At 38.4% G+C, this 14,358-nt stretch overlaps 1 protein-coding gene across 9 annotated transcripts in view; it reads right to left on the reverse strand.

Moving 5' to 3' along the window:
• tjp1a (tight junction protein 1a) overlaps positions 1–14,358 on the reverse strand; it is a 105,099-nt gene that overhangs the window by 74,222 nt on the left and 16,519 nt on the right. For all 9 annotated transcript variants that reach the window (XM_025906015.1, XM_025906014.1, XM_025906032.1 and 6 more), the window contains exon 2: positions 7,933–8,146. In XM_025906015.1, coding sequence (XP_025761800.1) covers positions 7,933–8,146 — 214 coding nt within the window. The remainder of the gene's footprint in view (positions 1–7,932; positions 8,147–14,358) is intronic.

Genomic DNA, 14,358 nt, shown 5'->3' on the forward strand with positions numbered 1-14,358 from the left:
GCGCAACAAAATTAAATAAAATTAAATTCCCCTTTATGTTTAACTTTTATTTAAATGTAGCTTCTTTCATTTCATTCTTCATGACAAGAAAATAATAATCAGGGGTGCACATAAGTGGTCCACAGGTGCGCATTCGCTGTCAAAATAAAAGACGCGCACCAGATAAGAAGTTGCAACGCGCGTTTGCGTACATAAGAATTTCTGGAGGAGGACAGACATTTGTTAAGAACTCCTAAAGATGTCGAAGAAGCAAGCTCCTTTAAGCAATTACTTTGGTCTTCCTCCACCTCCAAAGAACCGCAAAAGAAGCGCGTATTCTCAGAAAAGTGGTTGCAGGAGGTGAGCTGGCTTCAAACAAATGATGAACGCACAGAGATGTGTTGCAGAATATGCCGTGAAAATCCCACTCTAGCGGACAAAAACAGTGCCTTTTATATGTACGCAAACACGCGTTGCAACTTCTTATCTGGTGCGCGTCTTTTATTTTGACAGCAAATGCGCACCTGCGGACCACTTATGTGCACCCCTGATAATAATAATGTGCCAAAACACATCTGACTTCATGTTGCCAGTTTTTGTTTTACACTCCATACCTGCTTTTGGATTCAACATGAATTGCGTTTGTGCTTCCACTTGAGGCGGGCAAAGAACGAGTAGAGCTGTGGTCTCTGACAGATGTTGCATGCTGACTTTTATTGCAGATTTCTCGCGATTGCATCACATCTAACGATCTCATTGTGATGGTGTATGTCGTCAGGGCTGCTTTTGTGCAGAACAGCAGTAACACTGTACAGCCAAGAAACGGGACCACTTTAAGAGTTTGACCTGGCAACAGGACACATGCATATTCATACTCCCTCTCTATTAAGGTGGTATGATTTACATGATTTTAATTATGAACTTCAGGTATATCTGTTTAATTTTATAATTTAGGTTTTACATGTATTTTGATTAGATATATTTTTTTCATAGTTCAGTGCTGGCTGAGCCATGTAACTTACAAAATCCACCAGCTTTTGGCTCCTATTTGTTGTTAATTTCCCACACTGATGATGATGATCCCAGAAGCTTAGCGCTACTGTAGATTTAATAATTTGTTCAGAAATAACCACTGTTGCTGCTGTAATACCATATTCAGTCCATGCACACACACACGCGCGCGCGCGCGCACACACACTCTTTAGGCACAGCGTATCGTTCATAACCACAAAGGCTGCAGACTGTTTTTAGCACCCTGTTTCAGCGCTGCTGTAATAAACGACTTTATGTGATGTGCAATTTTGTACCACTGTGCCTTGAAAACAAGGGACGAGGAGAATGAGTTATAAGGTGTCTGCAGAGCCTTCTGTCTGTCCAGGGGAAATATATTCATCTAGGAGGTACATACTGAACCCCGCTGCCAAACCACTCTCTCAGCCCTCCCTCGGCCATTCATGTCATAACCTTTTATTTATGACTCTGTTTTGTAATCTCTCTTTCACACCCGTCTGTCAATCTGTGTTTGTGGGTTTGCCATCTCTGGTCTGTGGCCATTATCCCGACAGAAAGCAGGCAAGCCTACCTCATCACCAACTGCTCATCAAAGGCTATTCACTGTCCACAGGATATGTTCCTGCCAGATATTAACACCGCACCCAAAAAGTCCAGAAGCTACTAGGTGTTGGAAGTGCGATTAACTTTACCTTATGAACCTTTTTTTCTTTTTTTAAATCTGCAGCTGAGTTGGTTTTACGAGCTACTTACTAACTGCTCTAGTTTCAGTGCTAACTACTAACTTCCCAGATTGCTTCTCCTTTGCGTGAAAACTGAGGAAGCATTGTTGCCTTTTATTATCCAAACAAACTCCCAGTTTTAACACTATTTGGTAAAGGTATCACCTGTAGATGTCAGTAGATTGCAGACTGCAATGACTGGATAAAAGATGGATGACATGGCTCCACTTCCTCCCATTCTACCCATTCTACAAAAATAAAGCCAAAACTTCCTGTTCATGAGGCTGCCATGTAGCATTTTTGGAGCCACAGCTTGCACAGTAGCGACTTTGGGGGGTGTTGCTGTGCCAAACCCCCGCCCACACACCTGCTGGACGTGTGTGCCAACACCCCTGCACTTTTTAGTATCCAGGCTGCATCACTTTTGAGATCTCTGATGTTGGTTTCACTGCGACTGGCGGATCGTTAAATTAAGGTAAATACAACCACAACACTATTATTAAAAAGTCATGCATCTTATAGTTCTACAACATCTTATATCACCCTGTAGCTCCTATTGTTAGTGTGCTAGCTAGATTAGCCTTTAGCATGCACACTGTGTTAAAGGCTTGTTATTAGCTACTTAGCATTACTAAACACCTTTGTAGCTGTCATACTGTATATATTTGAATAATTAGTCACACCTTTGTTTTAATTATTGTTATTTTAGACAGAGGCCCAGTGTTACTGTAAATATCAGGATTATCTGAAATTTAATGTTATAATTTCAGATTTTAACATAAGACTGAAACAAACAAACTGATGTAAAAAGTTTTACATCCATTATACACTCAGAGCACTGGTAACATGGGAACTTTGAATAAAACAAGTGAGCAGCAGGTTTCATATCACGTTTCATTCCGCTAACTGGCGACAGACCTATACCACAGCCAGACACCAGGGGGCGATACAGACATTTGGCTTATGGTGAGTCATTTTTTAAGATCACTTAAACTTAAACTTTCTTTTTCATTTTGATGTACAGTTTGAACTAAAGCAGTTCATCTTAACCATGTCTACAGGTCTACATGCCTAAATCTACTGACATGCGATTGGCTGATTACATGTTTGCGTTAACGAGCAGTTGAACAGGTGTACGTAATGACATAGCCAGTGAATGTGCATCTTTTATACTGTGTGTCTTTCTGATAATAAGACAAGGAATAAATAAATCATAGTGAGTAAGTAACACACACTCAGACTAAAACTTATGAGCTTGACACTGGAATTGGGGATAAGAGATCTTTTTGCAGTACTTACATATAAACCTCATGAACAAAACATTTAATCTGAGATAAATACTTTATTTCTCTCCTATAACTGCCATTCAAAACGTTTTTGGATGTTCTTGTTTTCTTATTTGGACAGACTAAGTGATAAATAAACGCTACAGTGCAGCAGACGCGGCGCTGTGCCCCACAGATTTCACTAAAACACTGTGTACTTTCAGCTCAAGGTCTCTGCATATCAGGTCACACTTCACAGTTTACACCAACACATATGCATACACACATCTATCTAAGCACTGACAGCGTTGTAGGGAATCAATGTTTTCCCCTACTGAAATATACATTGGCAGGTATTTTGCATTAGAAGATAAATAGATGAACTGAATAAATAATAACTAAAATCTCAGATGGCTTCACCCAGTTTAACCACAGTTTTTTCAGCTTCTCCTCTCTGTAGTTCTCACTGAGCTGATTTTTTTTAATGTGCAAAAATAGCTGCAACTGAAAGAAAGAAAACACTACATTACGACGTGGATCATTTCTTCCATCTATTATTCATGCTACGAACTTACATTCATGGACGTCATGCGGAGGTCCACAGCAGGGCAAGCGAACGGGAGTAAATGTATTTGTGTAACATGCTCTGATACACGGAGTGTGGAGCAAGTGAGATGAAATGGATAGTCTGCAGCGTCTATATTTTTAATGCAAAATGTAAAATATTGAGATTTACTTTCATTATGTTTCAGTTAGAACGTAAGCTTGAAAAAATAAACACAAAGAAAGAAAGAAAGAAAGAAAGAAAGAAAGAAAGAAAGGCTTGCTTTAAATCACAGGTTTTCTCAAGGCTGTGTTTGAAGACTATCTTTGCTGATGGATGGTCTTTAAAGACAACACTGTGAAGCATCGCTTTGACTCTGAGTCTCAGAGCAACTCTGGCTTCCCTACACTGATGCCTAAAATACTTCCTGCAGGAGTCACATCGGCGCATGTTACAAATTCAGCGCTAGCTGACAGATTAGGAAGTGCAGGACGTGTGCCAGAACAAAAGTGAAAAGTTCGTGAAGCTGAAGCAAGGTTTTTTTCTTTTTCAATTTGATGTGACACAAAATTATAATCTTTTTTATGTACATTCATGCCAGTGCTGCTAATATTTATACATATTACCTATAGGACAGGTAAACAGTTTATTACGGTATGAAAACGTCTATCGTTTCATTTTACGCTATCATTTGTTTTGTTTTGTTGCAAAATAAACTGTTTAAGGCAATATTTTTTCATCGTTATGATGGTCACTGTAGAATTTCTTAAAGTTCTCTCTTTCTCTTATATTTAATATAACCACACTACGGACGGACAAGCGACTGTTTTTAAGCGTTGTCGCTAGCAACAACGACGGTAAAACCATTGCTTGGCTCCGCCATCCGCTTATTTCTTTTCCACATAAACCTTTCACAATAAAGCTGAAGATCCTGTTCAGATTTTTCAAAATAAACTGAATCACGTGAAATACTATGCAGAGTGTTTACGGATGAGAAGCTAAAAAGAGCCGTCAGGTGCTAATAAATAAACCTTAGAGCAGGCTTTTCCCTGCAGCACGCCGTGTAATAAATAGTCACAAAGAAAATTGCGGCCGTTTCAACTTATGTAACACTCGACTCCAGCTGAAAACACTTCATGCAAGTCGAGTTGCCTGAGATTCATAGAATTTACAGAAAATGTAAAATTTTTGTGATATATATCGTTGTCGGGACGATAAATGTCTTATATCGGGATATGAAACTTTGGTCATATCACACAGTTCTACATTCATGTCACCCATTGGTTGGTAAACTGCTGTTTTAAAGTTTTAAGTTTAGCATTTTGAGTTTTTGTTTTGGAACCATGACTGACTGCAGTGTCTCAATTACCACGATTTTTTATTAAAATACAATATTTCAGTCCAAGTGACCTTTGTGAGGTTAAATAAAACAAATCTAAGCAATGAATAAAATATGAATTTAACTTGCCCCAAACTAGAGCTCACAAGACTTGAATGGACTATTATTAGTTATTAGTGGAATAAACTACACAGCTGCCATGGTCCCAACAGTAATCCACATCTGACAGCTGATGTTACCCTGACTTCGGTTGTGATGTCTCGTTTCTTAAATTGGCTGTGGTGCTTCCTACCAGAACAGCTACTGACCTAATTGGCATACACTTGTCAGTCAAAGCAGCCAGGGCTTGAATGATGGAGAAATTTAGGCTTTACAGTTTTTTATATAATTTAAATTGATGATTTATCTAAAAATAAGATCAAATAAAAAATTTCCCAGAGTACATTAGTCACAAAGGGATGAGGATCAAAATAGTTTTCTGTACCAGGCGGTAAACATGTTTGTTTCTGCTCTAAAGTTGGACATTTTAAGTCTATGGAAATTGACCTGCTTTTGGAGCTAACCTCGAAAGGGGATTCAAACATTTTACAGTATTCAGTGGTTTACATATGTTCCTTTTCTAATATGTTGGTAGTACGACACAACTTTGAAGCCAGATATTCTCTATTTCAGATTTGTATCACAAGTTTTAGTGTCATACTGTGTTTATGTTTGTAGACAAGTCCATGTTTACCATGCAAATTATGTGCCTCTCAAAGTCTGACATCATTAGCCATTTAGCTACTGGGTCCAAACTTTTCTTCAGTTCCCACACTACTTAAAATGTCCCAAATTCCTTAATCTACATTAAAATGTTCAGTGTGGCTGCTCTCCTAGGTGTTACAGTAAATTTTAACATCCAGGCAAGTTTAAAAGAGTTAGAGGTTAGCAGGAAGTTAGCTCGCTAGTTTCCGTAAACTAGCGACATATCAAGTTCTTACGGAGGGATTTCTACAAAACAAATACGTCACTTTGGACATAAAAGAAAACAGAAAACTAAAAAGTAAACGGCAGCAATATTTTTAAGGTTGCTGAAGTTGGGTTTGCTGGTATATAAACATGTTCTACCCTTGAGATTGGTGGTAGTCAGTGGGTTGCCAACTGGTCTACACCCATAAGACTGGTGCCTAAGTGTTTATGTATCATACATAAAAGTTCCTAAAAACATCAGTCAGATGTTCACTTTTCTTAATTTAAAAACTTCTGATTCAAGCAAAAAAAAAGTGCTTTTGTATTTCACACTAGCAAAAACAACCAATATAGCAAGCATCACCTTTTCCACCCTAAGCCCTTCTGAAACCAGTCAAATGGGTTTAATAAGAAATGCAGGGAAAAAATGGTACATTCATTATTATTGCAGCCTACATATTTAAAACTGAAATAATAGTGCAGAAAGCACATTACGGTCAATAAAAGAAATAAATATATGCCTACTTATATGTCTTTTTTCCTTAAATCTTTCAGCCCTATTTTTATCCTTGGCAACAGCACTGCTGCAGTTGCACGGCTCATTTCCCACTCAACCAAAACTCCGCCATGAGTGCTGCACGTTTTTGTTTTCTTCGATGACACAACAGCAAAGTCACATCTAACTTTCATTGACCATCTGCCTCTACAGCTCCAGTTTAACCCACCTCTGCTCTTACTTCAATCACGTCTGCAAGGTAGGAAAAAAAAATGCTCTGATTTAGGCCAGACGGCTCACTGCCAAGTATTATGCAGCAGGGCACTCAAGGTTGCTTTAAAAATCTATGAGATATTTTCGCCTCTGTCTCAAAATTAGAAACTGACAGGAGACCTCATGCCAGCAGTCAATCAAACTGACAAAAGCGGTCGTAAGTGTGTGTTTGTGTGTGTTTGCTACGTCGTTCAGACCGATGCTGTGCTGTGTCATCTTGGAGCATGTTCCTGACTGTCACCTCCACCCTGTGACTTTTTCTCTCAACCTTCAACCCACCTTCACATCAAAAATGGATTAACTTGTGCAAGCTGCAAATGCTGCCTCTCTTGAACGTAATCTTAACGAGTCCCAGTCGTGAAGAACAAAGGCTCCGTGCACAGAGACACCGGGCAACTCTCAATTATGCCCGGCTGATGCACTGAACAAGTAAAGCAAGCATGCACATGTGTACACACAAACACACACACACACACACACACACTGCAGACTGTCAGCATGAAGAGGAAGGTCGGGGGCAGATGAGGAAACATCACGCTGCGAACATTTATTAGGAGAGACATCTACAGAGGGTCAAGACACAAAGACAGTAGTAGACGGAAAAGAAAGACATACAGTAGCACCGTGCAGGGAAGGAGATCTTTATCTGTGTGTCCACAGCCTTACCCAGCATGCATTAGTAGCAGGTTGGCATTTGTTAACATCATAAACCGTTGGTTGCTTTCCCAAATACCAAACTGCCCACACACACACACACACTTACACACCCGAGCAAACACACACAAGTACACTCGAGTTAACCAGCGGTGAGAGTGGGCCAAACGCCGTTCTCAGCTCAATGGACAATCCCACAGATAGGAAGGGTTTTTAAGTCCAAGCAGCTTACCCAATCATTTATCAGATTAATACTTTTATGAGAATAAACCAGTCATAGAGAGAGACATATGGAAAGTGTTAAACTGTGCTCATCTGAAAACCACAGAGATATTACATAACCGAAGGTCAGCCTCTGTGTGTGTGTGTTTGTATTAACGCTGTGGCTTCAATCTGAATGAAATCATTAAGATACCTCTTGGGCCTTTAGTTTGCATTAAAACTACAGTAAATCATTTCCCTTCAACATCTCTGTTTCTGTTAAATGCAACGGTAAATGGAGTCTGCTTAAAAAAAACTCAAAGCATATTACAAGCCACATTCCCTCATTCACACTTTTATTCTATACACACAGCACATTTCCTATAAGACTCAAAGTCCTAAACTTTGTCAGTTGTCGGGGTGTTAGTATCTATCTGTCATCAGTTCTCCTCCTATTTCTGTACAAGTTAAGTTAGAGTGAAGCTGTGCATGGGCCTTACATTGGAGTCAAGCAGATCGAGGCTGTCCAGGCTCTTGCTGCGGTGAATGCGGCCTTTGATGCGACGCAGGGAAGGTTTACCTTGGCTCATAGGCAACGAGAGAGTGGAGGTGGCAGGCATAGCCATAGCACCAGCGCCACCAGTAGCACCTGTAGGCTCGTCTAAACATCCAGGAGCACCTGAGGGGGATAACTCTCCATCTGCCGGGGTCACCCTGCAACAGAAACACAGAAAGTCAATGAAAAGTCAAGAAATAGTCAGTAAAGAGTCAGTGGGGTTAAGTGCAAGAAAACTAGTTTCACACTCATCAAATCAACTCTATTTTTGGAAATGTAGTGTATCTACTCAGCACCAAACTGCATTTAGTTGATAAAAATCCAAAAATCTACAGCAAAAGTTGGTTGAAATCTTTGGAAGCTCATTTCTGCCCCTGGTTTTATTTTTTTATTTTTGTTTTTGCCATCTGTAAGTCAATATTTCTGGTTATTATCTCAAAATTTCAAGCTAGGTATCTCAGCATTTAGACTTACTCATTCAAAACTTTGAGAAAATAGCTATAAATTGAGAAAATGAACACACGCATACGTCTCACTTGATTTCACCTGTTACACTCATATTGAACATTTCTGGGGACAAAATCGGCCAAAATCTTGAATGTTTCCCATATTGCATTGCTCGTGGGCTCAAACATTTGATGTAGCTACATCTATTAAAAACAACAGCGCTCACTATGAAGATGATTTCTCCCAAGAGCGAGCCACAAACAACACACAATGCTAGCAGACAGCACTGCTGTATCTGAGGGAAAACATAAATATGCCTGAAGCATCAAAGTGACATAACTTTCCTCTTGCTGTCTTTACTTTTTAAAGGACATCTTCTCCTGTTGGCTGTAGTGCCATTTAAGCAAGTGTGAATAATTGGGCTGAATGTCAGCGGGTAGCCTGCAGATGGGCACTAGGTAGGCAGCATCCACTTGTCTTCTATTATTAAGCCACAATGAAGATGCTTTGCTTCTTACATGCTTGGCTGCAAAGGTATTTTAAGGTGAACTGCCTGGAAAAATAACAGTTCACTGCAATTTTGATTGTTTCCTCAATCACGCCTTAAAAAGTTAACAGAATACAATTGTTTAAGTTATTTCAAATTCCTCAAAGGAATAAATACTTTAAAAAACACCACCTACATACATGGTTTACAAGGGAAAGGATATAAAGATACAGTCATGGTACAGATAAACAACACTCTGTCAGTTCAAAGGTTTAACATGTCAAGACATCTTGAAACAATAATCTGGTTCTTATAAAATTTAAAATTACTTTAAGACAAGCTCAGTTGAACAAGTTGAGCAAGATATATCACATTTCATTACTTATTTAACAAAAACTAAGCCAAAGTGCAGAAGCAGTGTGAGAAAAACTAAGTTCCCCTCATGATTCAGTAGCTTGTAAAACCACCTTTAGTAATAGTTTTGGTGTGCAGGTGTGCGTTACAGCCAAACATTTGCACTTTGCTGTCCTTGCAAACCAAAGTCATGCTGCCATGGTCTTTTTAGAGAGAAGAAGCTCGTCGTTCAGTCTTTTTTTAAATTTTACTGTGATGGATTTTAACATTTAAGATAAGATAAGATAAGATAACCTTTATTAGTCCCACACGTGGGAAATTTGTTTTGTCACAGCAGGAAGTGGACAGTGCAAAAGTTATGAAGCAAAAATTAGAATAAAATAAAATAAGAATAAATACAGTACACAACTGTACAGAATAGAATAAAATAAAATACTATATACAGTAGAATAAAATAGAATAAATATACAATAAGATAAAAATAGAATACATTTAACAAGCCAACTGAGGCCTGTAGAGTCTGAGATATAGCTCTTTGATTTTTTCTGACCTTGGAGTGAATTTGCTGGCACGTCCACTCCTGGAAAGATTGGTGACTGTCTTGAATGTTTTCCATTTGTGAAAAATCATTCTCACTGTAGAATGACAGACTTCAAATTGTTCTCAGAATCCTTCCCAGATTGATTCAGTTTAATCCAAGTTTTATTTATACAACACCAAATCAAAACAACAGTCACCTCATGGCCCTTTATATTTAAAGACAAAGTCCCTAGAATATTAGAGAGAAACCCCAACAATCACACGACCCCCTATTGGCAAGTATTTTGGCAACAGTGGGAAGTCCCTTTTTACAGGAAGAAACCTCAGGCAGAACCAGGCTCAGGGAGGGGTGGCTGGCTCTGCCACGCTTTCACAGCAACAGAGATTATTAATAACTAATGATTAATGATAACTGATGATAACTGAAGATCATTGCTGATATCTTTTCTCTGTGGCTTTGTGTTTACACACGCTTGAATGCTTCAGACCATCAAACTGACCAACCAGCAAACTGCTCACAAATATATTTTTTAAATATACAATAACACGGTGCATTTAAGTCATTTTAAGATCTAAGCCATCTCAGCTCTGCATTAAAAACCTTTTAAAACAAACACTGGGCTATTTGTTGCACTTCAAATCTATCATAATGACAAGTCATCAATCAAATGCTCGTACCAAAGTATTATACTGTCATGTGTTAAAGTTGACAACACATGACAGTGTCAAGGAAAAAAATAAATAAACCTACTGACAGGCTGTCAGTCTTTCTGAGCATGAGGACGGCAGGAACATGATCAGGGGTTTTCGCTGTCTATTGAGCATTTTAATATCCAGCCTTTTTTTTTTTAGTTACCAAGCAGAAGTAAAAACAAGAGAAGGTAGCACCACATGCTACACAAGCTGCGCTCGAAACCATCCAATCCCTCTGAAGGCTCGTTTAAACTAAAGACTGATTTCCTGGTAATAATTTGCATGCCATTCAAACATATAAAAAAAAAAACCCTAATCACATATATTTAAGTAACATTTCTTAAATTGGATTTTTATATTATTCGAACAAAGCTACAATTTTTGGTTCTTTTCACCAGTGGAAAAAAAAATCACAGCAACCAACGGCAACATGGCTACATAACATACATGACAGAGCACTTTATTATACGTCTATACTGTCAATACATCTGGCTGCTCCTTTCTAAAGCCCATTAAGCCTCTTATATGATGGTATTTGTTCCCAGCTAGTCTTCTCACTGCCAACTTTGAAGCAAAAGCCATAGTAGTTTCTGAAAACACACGCTTTGTGGTAATTTTAGCACTATTTATTTGTGGTATGTTGTGTATCAGAAGGCCTTAATGCATGCACATTAAGCACTTTGCACCTGCATTTAGACCTGAAACTGTCAATAAAAGTTATTTTTGCTTGTTTTTGTCCAGCAAAGGATTTGGATTTCAAAACGAGTCTATTCACAGAAGGCTCAGTTGTAGCCTCACATTCAGAGGGTGAAATCTGAGGAACATTTTCAAGTGTAATTAGCTAAATAGAAATATATTGTGTTTTTTTGTGTTCCCTTTTCTGCAACTCCAACTCTGTTTTAATATGGAACAGGAGAAAAAAAACAATGCAGATCGATAGCTTCCCAGTGTCTGAGCTGAATACTAACGTGAGCCTTGAGACCTCAGTACACATCGTGCCCTGCCATCCTGTCGATCTTTTAAAAATGGAAGAAAGGTGACACACCAAACAGATTTTATTTTCCTCCAATTCTTTAGCAAATGTGTTAAACAACTTTGAAAACAAAGTTCTTAACAAGAGTTGAGAATCTAAACTGTAAGTAGCAGTTCTTTGAGGTTTCCTTTAGTGCACATAGATGATTGAAGCTAAATGCTAACCAAAGCATGCTAACATACCAACGATGATAATGCTAACATAGTGTTTTACAGGTAGGGGGAAAAAAAGTCACGCCTGACTTAAATTTGGCTGATTTCTCCTTAAAGTCATGTTTTTCTGCACCTCTGTACAGCTTCCAGTGTGGCTGCTACTTCCACATCGGACCACTGACCACTTCGGTACCTCTGTGATTACAGCAAGGCAAATATCTGTGACAAACTAACTCAGCTTTCTTCTCAGTGATCCCAGGTTATTAGTGTAACGACAAAGAGACCAAACACAAGTTTTTAGTGGAAGAGCCCACATTTTCCAAACCTGCAGGTAGCAAATCTGGTCAGGAGAGTGACCAGGAGGAAACTCATGATTTTTTTTAAAATAATGTTGTTAACGTCAACAACGTGTGCTGTAAATTCATCCCGAGGGTCAAACTGTACATTACGTTCTACTGTAATATATCGTAATGCAATGAATTTGGGTGCATGCCAGCTAGTTTTTTTGGACACACTAACACAATCTTCAATCATCACCAGTCCTATCTGCTGTATTTGTGATTGTTTTGACATACTGGAGTAGATCGAGTGTGCGCCGGAGACCCGGGTGCAATTGGTCTGAACTGGGCTTTCAGACAGAAATCTAAAAATAGAGATCTAAAAATAGCATCTGTGCTGGAAGCACTTGCCAAGGTGATAGCATTAAAGAGGTAACTCACCCAAATTTAAATTGGGTACTAAATCAGGTAGAGTTCTTCATTTTTATAGGCTGTGTTAGAGGGCAGTTTTCTCCATATTCAGTATCTCTGTTTAACGTCTTATCATGCCAGCATTTGATAATTATCATTAACACAACGTGAACTCGAGGAAAGCCATTTTAATTAACACTGAGGGAATCAAGAAGTACTTGCAAAGTTTCACTGCACTTCATCTTCAAGGTTTGCCTTTTCTATGTGTGACCTGCACCTGATTCATCTGAGTATTTAGTCTCTGTCACTGTAATCCCAGTGTTATTTTCACAAGGGGATTTCATTTACACACAAAGCTTATGAAGCTCTGTGGGTTTAACAACACACTTCTAAGAATTAGGAGCGCTGATAGGGCCTGTATCTGTGTGCTGGTTTACAACCTGTAGGTCATTCTCCTAATCCTACACTAATAGATGACATCACAGGGTAACAGAAACCGGAACTATGTGGCTCAAGGATTTGAGGTATTAGTGCTTACATGGCACTGCATTTTATGTTCATATGAATATGATGTCTATTTACATAAAATAAAATTGTTTTGTTTTTTTTGGCAAGATACAATACTGTGCAAAAGTCCTGAGCCATTTCTTTATATTATGCAAAGAAAATGAGAAATAGGTTAAGTAATTTATTGAAACATGTGCAAATAAAGAAATAAAGCACATAAGGTAAAAAATGAGTTTTTACAACTCTAATGAGCTTGAAAGTCAAGTCAGTGTGACCACCTTTGTTCTTCAACACAGCCTAAACTCTCTTAGCCGAGCTTTCTTGTAAATCCTTTAAGTAGTCTTCAAGAATAGTTCTCCAGGCTTCTTGAAGGACATTCAAAGCTCTACTTTCCTAGACTGATTCAATAATATTGAGGTCCAGGCTCTCACTATCCACGACTGATAATGTTCCCCTGACCAGATATGCTTTTACTGTAACAGCGGTGTGTTTGGGATCCTTGCCATGCTGACAAATGAAGCTTTTTTGCGACAGGCTGCTAGTAACAATTTGCCTAAAGATGCCATTTAAAATAAGTTCTTTGCTAAGTTGTCTGTTATGTGTAGCCACAACACTGGTTCAACCCTTCAGATAGAGACTCTTTTTATGATTGAATAATTCATAGGTCAGTGTTTAGTGACTAAAAAAACAAACACATTTTTGAAAATGGTCAGGTACAAGGACTGGACTGAAAATGAAAAAGCAGCCAATTTCTAAAGAAAACTTTGAGAGACCTTCCGCAGCTTTACTTTTGAGTCATGTACGAGAGCAGAAGATTTATGATGTAATACAGACTTTAAGACTTTTCAGCCCTGCATCCCTAATGGACTCATCATTGTTTCATCTAAATCTATTATAGCAGTGCTTTCCAAGATCTGTGAGGAGACTTTATAAAAATATAATATACCTTGAATAGGGCCATTTTTTTACAATTGTTTTTATTTTTGCAGGAATTGAACTATAATCAATAGATAACATATATGCTGAAAGTCAGAAAATATAAGCTTGTTGATTTTCTGCTTCACAAAAACCGTAAAAACAGAGCACAAATATAAAAACTATACAGAATACTAGAAGTAGCAGAAGACGAACAAGTTCATGCTTGCAGCTGAGGCACAACACTGCTTCCAACAGCAGCTGGTATCCTGTAAATAAATGTAAACAAAACCAGAACACCATAGTTTGCTTTGATATGCTATTTGATATGATTAATTTAGAGCAAGTACAAAGAAAATATGGGAGGAGACACAAATCCATTTGGGGTTGCATCAGGAAGAGTTTCCAGCATAAAACATCTGCCAAATAAAAGATGTAAGGGAGGAGACTACAGGAGCGTTTACAAAAACAACATATGCAGTGATTTACAATAAAACTACGTGGTAATATTGGGTTTGATGCCAACAACGTGTTTCAGGAAAGTTGGAACAAG

Source organism: Oreochromis niloticus, linkage group LG1 (genome assembly GCF_001858045.2).
Source record: "Oreochromis niloticus isolate F11D_XX linkage group LG1, O_niloticus_UMD_NMBU, whole genome shotgun sequence".
Taxonomy (NCBI): Eukaryota; Metazoa; Chordata; class Actinopteri; order Cichliformes; family Cichlidae; genus Oreochromis; species Oreochromis niloticus.